The 14811-nt window shown below is 49.9% G+C and overlaps 1 protein-coding gene across 4 annotated transcripts in view; it reads left to right on the top strand.

Annotated features, from left to right (window-relative positions):
* The window catches only part of LOC135906210 (uncharacterized), a 59210-nt gene that overhangs the window by 37385 nt on the left and 7014 nt on the right, over positions 1–14811 (top strand). For all 4 annotated transcript variants that reach the window (XM_065437475.2, XM_065437474.2, XM_070539160.1 and 1 more), the window contains 15 exons: positions 407–691; positions 1403–1576; positions 1853–2124; positions 2474–2726; positions 3494–3785; positions 4487–4689; positions 5335–5597; positions 6153–6231; positions 6528–6686; positions 6852–6965; positions 7046–7232; positions 8003–8246; positions 8860–9040; positions 12275–12485; positions 14545–14661. In XM_065437475.2, the coding sequence (XP_065293547.1) occupies positions 407–691; positions 1403–1576; positions 1853–2124; positions 2474–2726; positions 3494–3785; positions 4487–4689; positions 5335–5597; positions 6153–6231; positions 6528–6686; positions 6852–6965; positions 7046–7232; positions 8003–8246; positions 8860–9040; positions 12275–12485; positions 14545–14661 (3034 nt within the window). The remainder of the gene's footprint in view (positions 1–406; positions 692–1402; positions 1577–1852; positions 2125–2473; positions 2727–3493; positions 3786–4486; positions 4690–5334; positions 5598–6152; positions 6232–6527; positions 6687–6851; positions 6966–7045; positions 7233–8002; positions 8247–8859; positions 9041–12274; positions 12486–14544; positions 14662–14811) is intronic.

Genomic DNA, 14811 nt, shown 5'->3' with positions numbered 1-14811 from the left:
AAGCGCCAAGGGAAAACGACAAACATTGACGCAGCCTCGGGGCTGCAGTGCGAGACTTTATGCCTCGAGGCTCCGCACTATTGTTCTGTCGCATTATCCGGCTTAGAATTCGCCACTAGACGTGCTCAGACGTAGTTCTAAGCACGTTCTAGTGCTACAACTACGTCTAAGAACTACGTCGACGCTTGCTTATTGGTCTGATTTACTAAAGATAACTCATTACATGCAGTGTGGTTCATTCTTAAAGGAAACACCTGAGTAATATCTGGCCACTATAACTTCGATTTCCTTGTGGAAAGGTGACTGATGTGTGACGCGTTATGTCGACAGGTGCTTATACCAAAATATTCTCCAGACCTTATACCAAATATGAGCTGTATAGTGTGCCTCCATGTGCGCTACGCAGACAAACAACATCGAGGACGTCCTTCCGATAACAGAGCTGACAAAGACAACGCTAGGCAGCCTGCTCAAGTTTACGCTCCACCTGAACGTCACTTCCGGCGGTTTCACGGCGATCCGCGTGATGGCCGAGGTCGATCCCGAAAGCCCGATGCAGCTGTGCTCGGCGCGTTTCGACCTCGAGGAAAGCGGCTTCAACTTGCCCTGGGTCAACACCAGCTCGGCCGAGGCTACGCTCGAGAACGATCACTACGTGGTGGACCTTGGCCGTGTGTTCGTCTCCCACCAGGTCAGCTGCAGTCGATCGTTGTGCTACTCGTAATAGGGTTCTCGTGCCTCACGAAGGAAGCACTACACTACACGGTCCCGGTAAAAATAAAGCCGAACGCTAGATACCCATCAAACCAGCTGGTAAATATTTTTTGTATATGACGTGTAAATTGAAACGAAGATCGAAGAAGTAAACAATATACGGCGCAGAGCTTTGTTGAAGTTACGTGAAAGTGGCATGAAACCCACTAAAATATTCAACAAAAATCGTTTTACTGGAGCCTGCAAGCCTCTTCGGAGCGGCCATTACTACCGCACTACCCCCGTACGTGTCGCTTTGAACCACAACTACACCGAAACACTTCCAACTCCTAAGCTCTACCAACTTAGACCGATATGTTTAATTCTTTTTCTTTTCATCCTCTGCTGTTAAAGCTCTACATAGCGTCGTAAAAACCGCATGCACATGATAGGGGCTCTGAAACATGAATGAGGAAGTTGTTACCGTCACAGCCCTCTCCCCTGTCATAGCCCCCAATGATATAAATGTCTTCTGTCTCTCTCTCTTTTGTTTTCTCGTACACCGATTCTAGTATCTGCAAGCACTTTGTGAACACCGCCTTGCATTTCTACAATAAGAGTCCATACTGTACAAGCCAGTCAACCCTTGGCGTGTCACTGATTCGTATACTCTGAGACGAGCACGGATTTCTCGTTCCGCTATGTGCAGCGTACGGTGAGTTCTGCCCGGGAGAACACTCTGGTGCTGGAGGTGTTCGTGTACGTCGACTACACGATGGACGTGAACCTCAAGGAGGGAAACCTGTTCCCCATCAAGATGAAGGTCGGCAAGGGAGACGACGGGCTGCTCGTCCCTTTCGAGGCGCTCACCCTCGAACCTAAGGTAGGGCGCGCAGAAGCCGCGTGATTCGTAGCGTACACTCTAAGCTTGTTTTTTTATCCACCTGTGCACTGCCACCGAATTGGTCATGAACAGTGCTTGTTAAAGTTAGAAGGAACTTAAGAAAACAGCCTTTCATAAAATCCACGTATTGGCAGCGCCCTTTACTCAAAAAACGCCTTAGAAGACTCGTAAATACTAGCTCGGGTGACGCTCAATAACCATATTTGCGGTCTGCAAGTGGCACAATGTCGTGAGTGCCGTCGACTCTCCTTTCAGCGCTACATGTACAACCCGGACGTGAAGATCTTGGACGCGGTCGGATGGCGGGAGCTGTACGTGAGCGGCGCGGTGGCGCTGGACGTGGTCGTCTCGATGCCAGCGGGCTCGACACACGCCAACATCACGGTCGACGTGGCGGGCCAGAACAACCCGAGCTTGCCCGGTCTGCACGTGTGCCGCGCCAGGCTGTCCTTCGTGGGCCGAGCCATGCCCTGTCTGCAGGCAGTACGCGACACCATCAACATGGAGGGTGTCAGCTACCCCAAGCTGTGAGAAAGCGTCCCGCATTGCATTTGTAGTGCGTGCGTGCTAAAGAGAGGATATGCATGGTCATCTTTCTGCCTCCGTTGCCTTGATTTGCGCTGATTCTTTAAAAGATGCAAAGTAAGCTTGCAAGTTAGTAAGCCGGCAATTAAGCGAAAGAGGCAAGTGAATGTGTGCGAGAGCGACTGACAACGAACGAACGAGTGAGCAGCTAAGTAAGGTTGGTAGATGATGTAGTAGGTAAGTGTGAGTAAAAAAATAGCGAATGAGTGCAAGAGAGCGAGTGAACGAATTAACAAATTACGCGAAGGAAATTAAGCGCAGAATCTTCTGGTTCATCTCCGTCAATCGCAGCAACCCAGCCCGTAGCGACACAGACTCGGGGCAGGTGTCCCTGGGCACGGTGTCGCACATTCCCAAGAGCCTGAGCAACCTGACCGAGAGCAAGATGATCATCAACTTCGTGGCCACCATACAGGACGACGCCGAGTTCGCCAACGGGGCGCCGTACGGCATCGTCACCACCGTGTCCATTGGCGGCAAGAGCGTCTTCACCGAGGAGAAGAAGTTTGCCGCCACAAGGGGGCCCTCCAAGGACTTGCTGCGGGTGCGCTTTGATGCACCTTCCTATCCTACATTCGAGAATACTTCCCGGCTAGCCCATCTAGCAGGCCTGGTTTGATTAGAAAGACTGAAAAGCTCTGTGGAAGACATTACGGTGTACTGCGGTACCGCGAGCTTATTAGCCATTGTTCTTCTCGTGAACTTCTCCCCTGTATGTCACTGAATGACTGCTGGGTTGAAGAAGGGGTTGGTAAAAATGGCGTAGAGATTCAGCAAGTTGAACGCGCAATTTGTCCCAAGTCTAGAGTAAACGCCTAAAGACATAAGCACGATGACACTCACGTCTGTTTTGAATCACTACTTCACTGCGATGCATGGTTTACGAACGCAGGATGACATATGCAAGCGATGAAGACAGTGTTAAAGAAATAGAATTAATTATATTATCATTTGTTCTTAATAATAATGCAGCAATTGCCGTCCGCTATCTTAGCCTCTTACCACACCCCACTTACAGTGTGATTATTTGTTCTATTTCTCCAAAAGTATCACTCTCCGAAACATTCACTTATTTTCGCTAACCTGGACCTTTGAGATCTGTTCGCAACGTACACGGGGACCACGCGGCAGAGGCAAACGAATAAAATGAAGCGAAAGACGGTGACAGTTGTGTAGCGTCGTTTACTATTCAGGTACAAATATTTCGATGAGACGCGCCATTCTTACACTCCGGTGGCTGGCTGCTCCTTTCTACTTCACGAAACGGACCCTTTTCTGACGCCTGATGCCCCGTCGCACGTTCTGGCGCAGAACAACCCGATCTTCGCGTACACACGGCCGCTGTGGACGTCGCCCATCGTTCCCGGCATGGTGGCCGAGTTCGAGCTGGTGCTCAAAGCGCCGCCACGCAGCATGGGCCTGTACCTGGTCGAAGTGAGCACGGCCAGTACCGACGTGAGCGTCTGCGTGCTCAAAATAAAGTCCGTGGGCGACACCATGCCCTGCCTGGACCCCGACACGCCGGCCACGTACGCGCTCCACGACGACCCCAACGACGGCAACAAGAGGGCCTCCATCGCCCTGCAAGCTCTCGCCAACGTCGGTGAGCAAAATACTTTCTGGCTCCTTCGAGGCCACACGAGTTCAGCATCATCGGCTCCTTAATTTACTTCGTGAACAACGAAAAAGTGCATGTTAAAAGTGCGACTGCACAGTGGTCGAATACTGCGTCCTTGTTTGAGACCTTCGCTGAAACATTGGGCTCAAAATTTAGCACTGAATTTTTTTTTATGCGAACGATACTGGTATGGGATGAAGTTGAGTGACTGCGTATAGTACTTTTTCTTTAGTGTCAATTGAAATGGATTGATCCCAACGCACATAATTTGGTGCTAAAGTAGGACAGCCGGTCGTTAGGAGATATTCTCTGTAATACCTTTCGGATATGGTATTGACGAAACTTCGCTTATGTTAAGAGCGTTCCGTCATTGGCCAGGGTTTGGACGCTCGCCATTTATGACAACAATCGACGTGATAGCGAGAAGACCATCACCTATCCCACCTAAATAGAGAGAGAAAAATAGAGATAAAATTACGCCGGGAATGTTATATCTTGTAACAGTAACGCTGGAGTTAGACATTCGTGAATATATTACCAAGGACAACCAAGAGGCGATGGCTGACCTCGGGAAATGTGTAACCACATTCTTGAACAGTCCTTTAGAGTCCCTTTAACCCCGCGCTGTCATCGCTTGTTAACACATTCATCGCTGCCGCGGTTGACGGGCTGTCGCTCTCGCTCAGGCACGTACCCCATGCGAACGGTGAAGGACCTGGACCCGAACACGGTGGTTTTCTCAGTCATGATCCGCGTCAAGGAGACGGCCACCAAGAACAAGGCGCTCAAGTGCCGCATCTCGTACGGCTCCAAGGGCAACTTCGAGGAGAGCCTCACCGTGCCCGTGGCGAGCGGCGCCGCTGCGCGGACGCCGCAGCACGACGAAACGGTGAGTGCGGTGTGCGCGCCCGTCCCACTCAGCAGACTCAATGATGCGTCAGTGGCGGCCGGGAGTAGGAATCGCACGTGTTATCAATAACGCCAGAGTGTAAACAGCCTGATGAATGTTGTCATACTTGGAGAGCCGATCAATGATATAGTAGGTATAGGGTTGAGTGGGGTGCCAAGCGGGGAGGTCGCTGAGAGTGTCTGTACGTTTCCTGAGCCGAAATCTAAATGGAAGGGGAAGAAACTGCCGTACACTTCCGCACATTTCAGTGTACATATCTGAACTGATTCCGCTACGACAGTTGCACTGATAGTTAACGGGAAAATGATGCTTCGCTTATAGCTGCCCATGAGCGATCGGAGCCACAAGTCTCTGTCAAAAGCACGTTTTTAAGTCCGCTAAGTATAGACCGTATAGCAGCGCAGTGCATTCTTCACGGTTACTGGAAGACGGTGCGACTCCACAACAAGTAGATGCAGAACCGCAAGGAGCGTACGTTCAATCCTTGCAGTTCTTTGCGGGCGTCTTCTCCATAGTTTTCCAGTTACGGTGACCCTAGACCAGTTATAGCTCCAGCTGTCGGCCTTATCGAACAGCTCATGGGACTAGGAATCAGTGATGACCCATCGCTGTCTGCCCTCACAGCTCGCCAAGCCCCCTCGGCAGATGATGGTCAGCCCCCACGAGCCCACCTTGCACAGCCTCGCGCCTGGGGCGATGCTCCTGGTGACCCTGTTCCTCGAGCTCGAGCCGTTCACCGCGTCTACGCTCAACTTCGACCTGACGCTGGACGAAGGTGCCGCCACCATGGACGATTTCGAGCTGTGCCACGAGGGGGTCTCGCACCTGGGCATGAACTACCCGTGCGTCAAGCCCAGCCAGTGGAGCAAGCTGCCGGTCAACGCAGCGTGAGTTGTTGCGCCTGAAGAATTGTCGCGAAGAGCTCAGAGTCGAGTGTTTCTTCTGGCAAACGTCGTCGCTTCCCCATCTGCGATATATAGTGCAATGTCGGCCGTACAGAAGCACCGTTAACGACACATCTTAGCCCAACTAACCTGCTAGCCCTCTTCGACAACGCTAAGCTTTCGCACAACTGAAATTGCCCCTGTAGAGGCACTCGCCTTGCAGACTCATTAGTTGTGGTACTCTGCTACTGGGAAATGTAGCTTTGTTACAACCGTTAACTAGAGCCTGGCGCAGACTACGACAGTGTGCCTTGCATACATGACAGGCACTTGATCGAGGAGCAACATGTGCCTGTAACACAGTGGATTGCTTTTCTGACCATTGGAAATAACACTAAGGCTAAGGGTGTCAATGTGCTCAGCAGTTATATTTGTTAATTATCAACACTTATTTTAGCCATAAGTAATCTAGTTAAACTGGCCGCATTCTCTAGCAAAGATATGGCATCCCAAATCTTCTTTATAACCTGCAATTTTTTTTCTCACTTTGTCCAACAGAAAAAGAATATTTGGGCACTACGACTTGCACCTTATCTGCAACTCGTACATCGAACGGAAGACTGAGGAAGAGAACATGGTAAGAACACTCCTTGCTGTTCGTCAGAAAATGCCGATTCACAGTAACACAAATGCGGTGTATCGCAGTGTGGTAAATTACGGCAATTATATAATATTCGTACAATTTATTTGCCCAGAACTTTCATGATTACGCAGAAAGGGTTTCACTTGTTGGCACTAAAAATAATGACCAGAATTGTAACTCATAGTCTACCCTCCTACACATTTTTCTATTTTCTATTTTCTACGCATATGCGTCAATGCCCTAGTGCAACGGTGCCAGACCGCATGACCACTTCACAATTCTGCCCACAGTTGAAGTTCACGGTGCCGCTACTGCTTAAACGGAACTCGAGCCTGCTACCAGGAATGGAGGTCAGCATGACTGCCACCGCTGTCTCTGGACAATCGAGTCGCAAGACCGCGACTACCCGACTGCGCATCGTAGATGTGCCGGACCAGACATTGGGAACGGTACGTGCTTGGGAACGGTCCACTACAGGTGCCTAAATGAGCAGACTCAGCGGCTTCGATAGCTATACGCCATACATAACAGATAGTTAGTACCCACCGCGTACGCTGCATGGATAACGCGGTGTTGTGTTGTGTGCGTACTTACACGGTCAGGCGACGTTACAGGGCGATCCCCAGGTCAAGTCTTCTAACCCGGGTCCTACAGACATCCGAGTTCGACAGCGGCTCTGGATCCCCTTCAACATCACCCTGGCAAGGGGAACCATGGCCGAGCTGCACGTATGAGGCTGCATTATTGTGTAGCGAACAGTGAGTGCCGCGCGGATCAGAAGCGCGAATAAAATCGAGCGCATGCGCAGGTCGAGGCCCGAGGCGCCGTGCACGAAAAGAGTGGCATCGTGAATCTACACGGGCTGCGCGTGGAGGCCGTGGGCCGCAACATTCCTTGCTGGCGAAGCCGACCTCTGAACTTCACGCTCACGTCGTCTTTTGCCAGCGTGCAGACCGACAAGGCGTCCGCGTCGCTGGGATTCTATGCCAACCCAGGTCGGTTGCCACCGCTGCGCTCATTTCGATCGCTCTGATCTTTTCCTCCATTACGGAACTTGCGGCAGAGGCGTTCCTTAAAGGAAAGAGTAACACCGTGCTAGTTCCTACAAGGTTATATCGTTGCGTTATACGTGATTATCCAACTGCTTATCTTTCCATACGACCTGGACTTGGTCGTGTGGTTTCATAAAAGTCTCGTCTGCTGAAATAATTGCCCATAGGTAACTTCATCCAGCGCTGTGATTGGCTTCGAGAGAAGCTCGGTGCGTGAACGGAGTGAAGCAGCTGTTCACTTTAAATGAGATCAGGCGGCATCGCCACCTTTCATTGACGCGTGCTTACACTCCGGTTACTCCGGTTTCGCACATGTAGGGTACGAAACCGATACAAAGTGCCAAGCGCCGAGGATGAGATGGCGTGGGTTTTCAGTACCGCCGGCAAAGATCATGCTAGACTTCTATTTCTTCCAGATAAGCTATACAGTCAGTCTTAGTCCTGATGCGGGCACGGTCAACAAAGACGGAATACATTTTACGCTCGTAACGTTGATAATTAGTGACACCACTTTAGTTCGTTACATCACAGCTTTGGGGGTTAGAGTAGAGCAGGCTATGAACCATGATGATATAGAATGTAGGAGCTGTCCTTTTTGCATCACGTCGTGAGCGACTTCTAGTATACGGAAAACTTGTTCCCGCTATGTGAGACTCGCATCATTCACGCTCCTTTCTCACCGCGACGTGCCCGTCCTCCGTTTGGCGTCCCAGGCTACAGCCACGTGCGGGACAAACTGCAACAGGGCGACGACGACCTGGTGGTGGAGGTGCTGGCCGAGATGACCGACCACCCGGTGGCCGACGACGGCAGCCGTCACCCGGTGACGCTGCAGGTCAGCGCGCTCCACTGGCGCGCCACGGCCACCCACATGCTGCGCATCGTGCGCACAGGAAAGGAGAGCGCGCTGGTCGACGCCCGGGTGCTGGTCGACGACAGCCGCGTCTACGAGAGGGAGTGAGCGCGGCTTCCCCCGTGTCGCTTGCGGCGAACAGCCGACGGCTTTGGCGAAAACTCGAGTGACCCGCGTCGAAATTTCTGGCCTATGACCGAACAGAAGTACTTCTAGCCGAGTATCCTAAAGTTGTGCCGGGTGGCAACCCGAGCGAATTTATATATAGACTCACTGCACGCTTCTACGATGAGGACTTTGGCGTCCTTTCGTGTTATAATGTTCAAAAAATTAAAGCGCAGGGTTTGAAGTCCCGAATCTTCGCAGTAGACTATGAGCGACGGGCTTGGGATTAATTTTAACCACCTGTGGTTCTTTGATGTCCACCCAAAGCGTGGTATGCACAGCGGTTCTGTGTTTCGTCCTCATTGAAATGGTCGTGACGCGGCTGGAAATCGAACCCGCGACCTCGTTCTCGGCAGCGAAACGCCGTAGCCACCGCGGCGGATGCCGTGGGCATGTGTAAACGAACGGGCTCAACCTACTGTCACCGCTTATTACGACGCTCTGAAATAGCGCTAATGATAACTGCGGGTTCACTCGACTTCTGCGTCAGTTATACTTCCCGTATCGCCGGACCAACGCCAAACGAAGTCTGCAACCTCTTCCCCGGCGCAGGGACCGGGTCTCTATTGCGGCCTACATTCGTCACTCGGACGACTCGACCTCTGAGCCGAGCAAGCTCGTATTCCGCCTGTTCCTGCCGTTCTTCATCACCTTCGAGTCGCTGGTCGAGGTGGTGTCGGTCAGCCACTACCAACCCGTCGTCAGGAACACTAGCACCGGCGTCGACATCGAGGTGGGTGCCGTTTATTTAGGGCTCGTGTTATCTTTTAGTTGAGTGCGTTCCTTCTGTCAAAAAAGATAAAATGAAGGCATAAAATAATGAGCTCAAGATAGTAAACTGTACTAGAAAGCGGGCTGGTTGCTGCTCTAATTATGTGTATCCTGAAATTCGCGGTAAATAAAAATAGGATAAATTTTGAAGAACACAGAAGCCGCTGGTAGGCCCGGATCGACCGATAGCGTGCTATATTAAGACGAAGGCCTTAGGTGGCTCGTTTCCAATGGCTCGTATCCGAAAAAAGCCCAATGATACAAAAAAGCAGTGATGCAAACAATATTATCATCAGGAATGGCTCATACCCGCGTAAGCAAGCAAATATGCAATGGCTGAATATGAGTGAAGAAACGAAAGAAAAAAACGAAGGCAAAAACAAAGGAATAAAGATAGAGAGAATGAAAGAAAGAACGAAAGAACCTTCAGGTAGTCCATTAGGGGCTCGCATGTGTCGCTGAGGAGGTCGATCTACAGCGCCATACGTTTATTTCACACTGCGGCTCGTTATGTCTTGCAAGAAGTCTGACCCCCTTATTCGAATGACTTAATGTACTACCACGTGTTCAGCAGGCTTTCGCCTTCACATGTTACAGGAGTTTAACATGCTGTCGAACTTTTTTTCTTCCACCATCATTCCGTCTTCTTGTATATTGAAAATAAGCAAAACACGAAATTAAATCTTCCGGGCAAATAAGAAAGCAAACGCAAAGATTTTCCCTGGCGCATGTGACTGTTCAACGCTTCAACTGAAGGTTGAGTGCCTCGCTCCCTGGGAATATTCCTCAAAGTGTTCGCACAGCTCGCTAACTCGACTCTTTGGTTCTTTTGGTATGCAATGTAGTCCCTGTCTTTCGATAGCCTGTTAGTTGCGATCAGACGCTGTCAAAATCGTATAACGTCACGACGAGCTAGCGCTTCAACTTCAATGTGAGTGAGTGAGTGAGTGAGTGAGTGAGTGAGTGAGTGAGTGAGTGAGTGAGTGAGTGAGTGAGTGAGTGAGTGAGTGAGTGAGTGAGTGAGTGAGTGAGTGAGTGAGTGAGTGAGTGAGTGAGTGAGTGAGTGAGTGAGTGAGTGAGTGAGTGAGTGAGTGAGTGAAACATAAGGAAGTGCAGGGTAGATGGACACTAAAGGCGCGAATGCTAAGTGAACGTTGACTGTATAAATAGCATTCCAGAAACCCGGCAGCGCTTGTGTTGTGCGAAGAAAATCCTTAGTTTAAGAGAAAATTGCGTCTGTAGGGTCCGCATACCTCTAGAGAGCGTAATTCAAGTCGCCTGCCCCCGAGCGGCCTGTCGTGACTAAAGTCCCTTCATACTGCTGCCGCTGTTTAGAAAAAAAAATGTAAGCTGATGGAGCGGTTTTAGTCGTGACGTTGCATACGCCATCATCGCCCTTTACTGCAATCGGTGAGTAAAATGACGCCCGACAGCCGGCGCTACGGTTTCTTGCTCAAAGCGCAAAAGCATGGCCAGAAACTGAGCCAAGATAGAGCCGACAGCGCGAACGAAAAAATGCAGCGGAAACGCACTTCGCAACTCGTGTAATTGTGACTTCTGTACGTTACATGTTCATAATTACCGATATACACCGCAGTATAACTTTCCACGGCTCGTTTCGAAGGCAACACCGCATTCACTAGAGGCGCGTTTGCACCGCTTGGAAGCATCGAACTCGTGGCTGAGTGGTAGCGTCTCCGTCTCACACTCCGGAGACCTGGGTTCGATTCCCACCGGGCCAATCTTGGAAGTTGCTTTTTATTTATGAAGCGCCTGCCGTGATTTATCGCTCACGGTCAACGCCGCCGACGCCGACACCCGACGCCGACGACACCGGCTTTTCTGCGACACGAGCTCCTTAACGCTATCGCGTTAAAAGAGAAAGCGCGCGCTGAATCATAAACGAGATCTTCCACACTCGTCGTGATGGGCCTCTTTCTTTGCTACTTGCAGTTTGCGTGAGTTTCGCGAGCCAGCAAAACCAGCGCAGCACTGCGCGTTAACGAAACTACCTAAATGCTAAAGCGCTGGCGGCGCAGGGTCAAGAAAGGACGAAACCTAAATTTCGGCCGCCCGCATCGTTGGGTTACGTCAAAAAGTTTTTTTTTCTAAGAATCGAATAAAATAGACAAGTAACATTTTTTTCGATCTAATATATACAGGGCAATTATCTTTTTAATACGGGTGGTTGACAACCAGGGACACATTGTGTACTGCATTTACCTCAATTTCTCGATTACTAAAGTTTGTTCTCGATAATATAGGGCGCCTTAGGCATTCTCTAGGCATCCACTTCAGCTTGACTTAATCTTTGCCTTTAGTGTCCCTTTAACAATCCAGCTTATAAGGAAGCTTTAGCTCGGGGTGTCCTATCTGAATACATGGCAAAAGAAGAAATTTACTTCTCGGCAACCACTGCACCATATTCATTGATATTTATTTCATTTAGCAGAAAACGTTAATATCTAGTGACTGTATGAAGCGGGTTTCTTATTTAGGCCGTCGATATTTTATTAAATGTTGTTAAAATTCCAAGATTGAGAAAAACGCGACTGTCAAGTTTACAACTCTATAACTCAGCAAAGAAATTTGATATCACAATTATGAGAATTGCATCTGATAGAACATATAGAGCGAACAAAGTTTATGTATAATACATTGCTCTCAAGCACACCACTACCACGTGAGTAGGACTCTGAAGAACTCTCGTAAGCATTGTAACAAATTCACGTAAGATATAAATTGATATATCAAATTTGTCTGCTTTGAACATTCTAACAGATGCAGTTTACCGAGCTGCGATATCCGCTTACGGTACAGAGTTGCAGAGCTGTGAACGCAGTGCTTACATTTCAAGCTTGCCAATCTTTGGCAAGTTTTCACAATTCCAAGCCCCAAATCGAAATTCCGCTTTAACAGACACTAGAATTTGTTTTTCTCTCTAACGCAACATATTTCATTAAATTTGATCAGGGGTTACCTCAGAAAAGCGTTTCCGTGTATTACATGTATATTAATAGACACCCTCGGAGTTGGGCCCGAGCTAAAGCTTCCCCTTAACATCCTTACATAGTGACCACGCGCTAAGTGGCTTCCGCGCGCAGCAGTAAAGTTTAACGAAAAAGCCGACTTGCAGACATCGGCTTTGTTGCGATGCGGCGTCAACCGCGATGCCCTGAGGCACATAAACGCGCAGCTGCCCACGCTGCTGTTCGCCGACCAAGTGGAGCTGAACATGACGCTGGCCGTGGACCCGGAGAACAAGCGCGGCTACGGCAAGGGCGAGACTCTGGCCACCATTCCGTACCGCGTGCTGTGCGACCAGACCTCCAGGGGATCGCAGAAGCAGGCGCAGGGGCTGCCCTGTGCCAACACCAGCCACTTGGTTTTCACCGTCAACAGCAACGGTCTGTGCATGCCGACTCTGTGCATTGGGTTTCACGCAACTGAAACCAAATATCAAAGGGTGGACAAAAAGCGCTTGTACGCGTTTCCAAAGTTCCTTGCATATCTGGTAATCAAAGGCCAACTGCAACAAAATTTCTGGCCGCGTAAAATGCCTAGTTTGGGATTGTGTAGATATAGCCTGCGTGCAGAAATTTACGTTAGAAATAAGAGAGAATGAGTCAGAAAAATCCCGTAAAAAATTGGACATTTTGAATACCAAAACTGAAAATAAAAAAACGCCGCCATTACCGTTCGCCTGAAGTGATTCAGAATGCCTGGTGGTTCGGCACGACCTCTGCGGTTAGGAACCGCCCACTGCTGCCCGCGGTGCGCTGAAAAATCTCAGAGGCAACATTCTGATACTTGCGTCACGTCCGCTAACCAGCAGCTGCACGCGTCGTGTGCTGAGGCAGCTATTCGACAATTACCAGTCCTACAATGTTGCCAAAATTATTCTGTGGAATAATTTTGAATTAAAATCCTTTGAATATGACGCAGCCCTTCCCTCCTCCCTCCACTCGGCGAGATCGTGCTGCCGGTCTCGGACAGGCAGCGCACGGGTGTAGGACGCGAGCGATCGTGGGTGAGCTTTTAACGACTGACGCTGTGAGGGTGATAGATCGTGTTCTGGTGATACCAACGGTATATTGCTGGCAGCGGTGGTCTGGTCAGGAGGAGAGCACGGAGGCTTCATTGTCAAAACATCGCTGACCTCGTAGTTTGATTAATAACTGTGAGAAGAACGAGAAACGGGTATGCCCCACCCCATGCTGTATGCACCGCGTGGCAAGCGCTTGATGTGACCTCGACTCACGACACACGCCCACGATGTCAGGACTGGAGACGCGGAACGTGATCGGGTGCTCACACAGCTAGTAATCTAACCTAAAGCAAAACAAAAGCCTTAGGTCGCACAGTAGCAGTAAAGTAAAATGTCATAGCAGACCCATGTAAAATGTAAAAAGCAGACCCTTCGACACCCGTATATAACAGAGCTACTTGTTTTCAACAAACAACGGTCTGGCTTACTGACTCTATTTATTGATTTTGTACACTTTGCACCGTGTAACTCACGTAACTAGAAGGAAGCTTCAAAAAGAAAAAAAAAGAAGTCGCAGCTTCGACAGAAAGGCGAAACATTGATTGCGATAGCAAATTATTAGGTAACTATACGAAGTAAACTTAGTAGTTTTAGCGGCCGTGTAACCTGCAGTAAACATTCGCTTACTTCATTGAATTAACAAGCATTGTGTCACGCTCACACAGGCAAACATGAATAGATCCCATTCGATGACACTTGCTGTCAGGATGCTGGCGTTATGAAGAGCTCTAATGGAGAGCGAACGCGTCAACGCGTCTCCGAAGTTTGAGATTACGTGACCCTACGACACCAGGCGCGCGAGAACAAAGCGCGTACGGAGGCACGAGCCATCTCAGCTCGCCTAATCTTTGTACTCCGCCGCAGATTACCTCCGAGATAGGGCACTCGCGGCCGCGCTTAGCCGCGCCACGTGCAGCAACAGCCGGGCTAGAATTGGAGCCGCCCGCTCACCTGCCTCCCCCTCTCCCCTTTCGCGCACAACACTTGGCGAGTGGGAAGACGACGCGCATCAAGCCACCATCCTTCTAGGCTCACCCTCTCACGCTTTCCCTCGCAGCTGCAACATATGGAACCGCGGCGCATGATACGATCTTATCGCACTAACGCTTTGTATACTGAACATCACGGCGACGGCGACGGCGGAACTTCACCTGTAGTCTTCCTATAAGTGATGTGGCAATAAAGTGCGCTCGTCCTTGCTTCGATGCGCTTGTCCTGTGGTGCATGTTTCATTTATATTTAATATTGTGGTCATTCTGTTATACAATGGTTGTTCTTCCTTCCGTGAAGAAAGTGGCAGTCGTGCAACCTCCGTGATGATTCGTGTGTATGCCGTCCAGAGCACCACGCCTGAACACCTGAAAAGTGCGTGCAATGTTTCTTCTTTACTTTCTTGTGGCTGTTAACTGCTTTCACAGAGTGCGTCTTCGAGCTGGGACTGCAGAGTGGACTAATCGAAAACTGCCAGATAACGGCCTCGTCGGCAGCTGACACCTTGCACGCGCCGTGGGAAGTGCGCAAGGGCGGATCCAGTGGTACGTATCATCCTAGCGGTTGTTTCTACAGACCACAGGCAGAGCCCGTGTAACGCTGGCTCAAGTCGTATTTGTCCACACCGCCTGTTGTTTCTCCGCGCCGTGCAGCTTTGTCATCGTTTTCCGAACTGCACAAATATTTGCGGTTCA

This window comes from Dermacentor albipictus, chromosome 5, assembly GCF_038994185.2.
Source record: "Dermacentor albipictus isolate Rhodes 1998 colony chromosome 5, USDA_Dalb.pri_finalv2, whole genome shotgun sequence".
In the NCBI taxonomy this organism is placed as follows: Eukaryota; Metazoa; Arthropoda; class Arachnida; order Ixodida; family Ixodidae; genus Dermacentor; species Dermacentor albipictus.
Note: the sequence above shows the minus strand (reverse complement) of the source record. Positions and strands in the feature narration are given on the sequence as shown.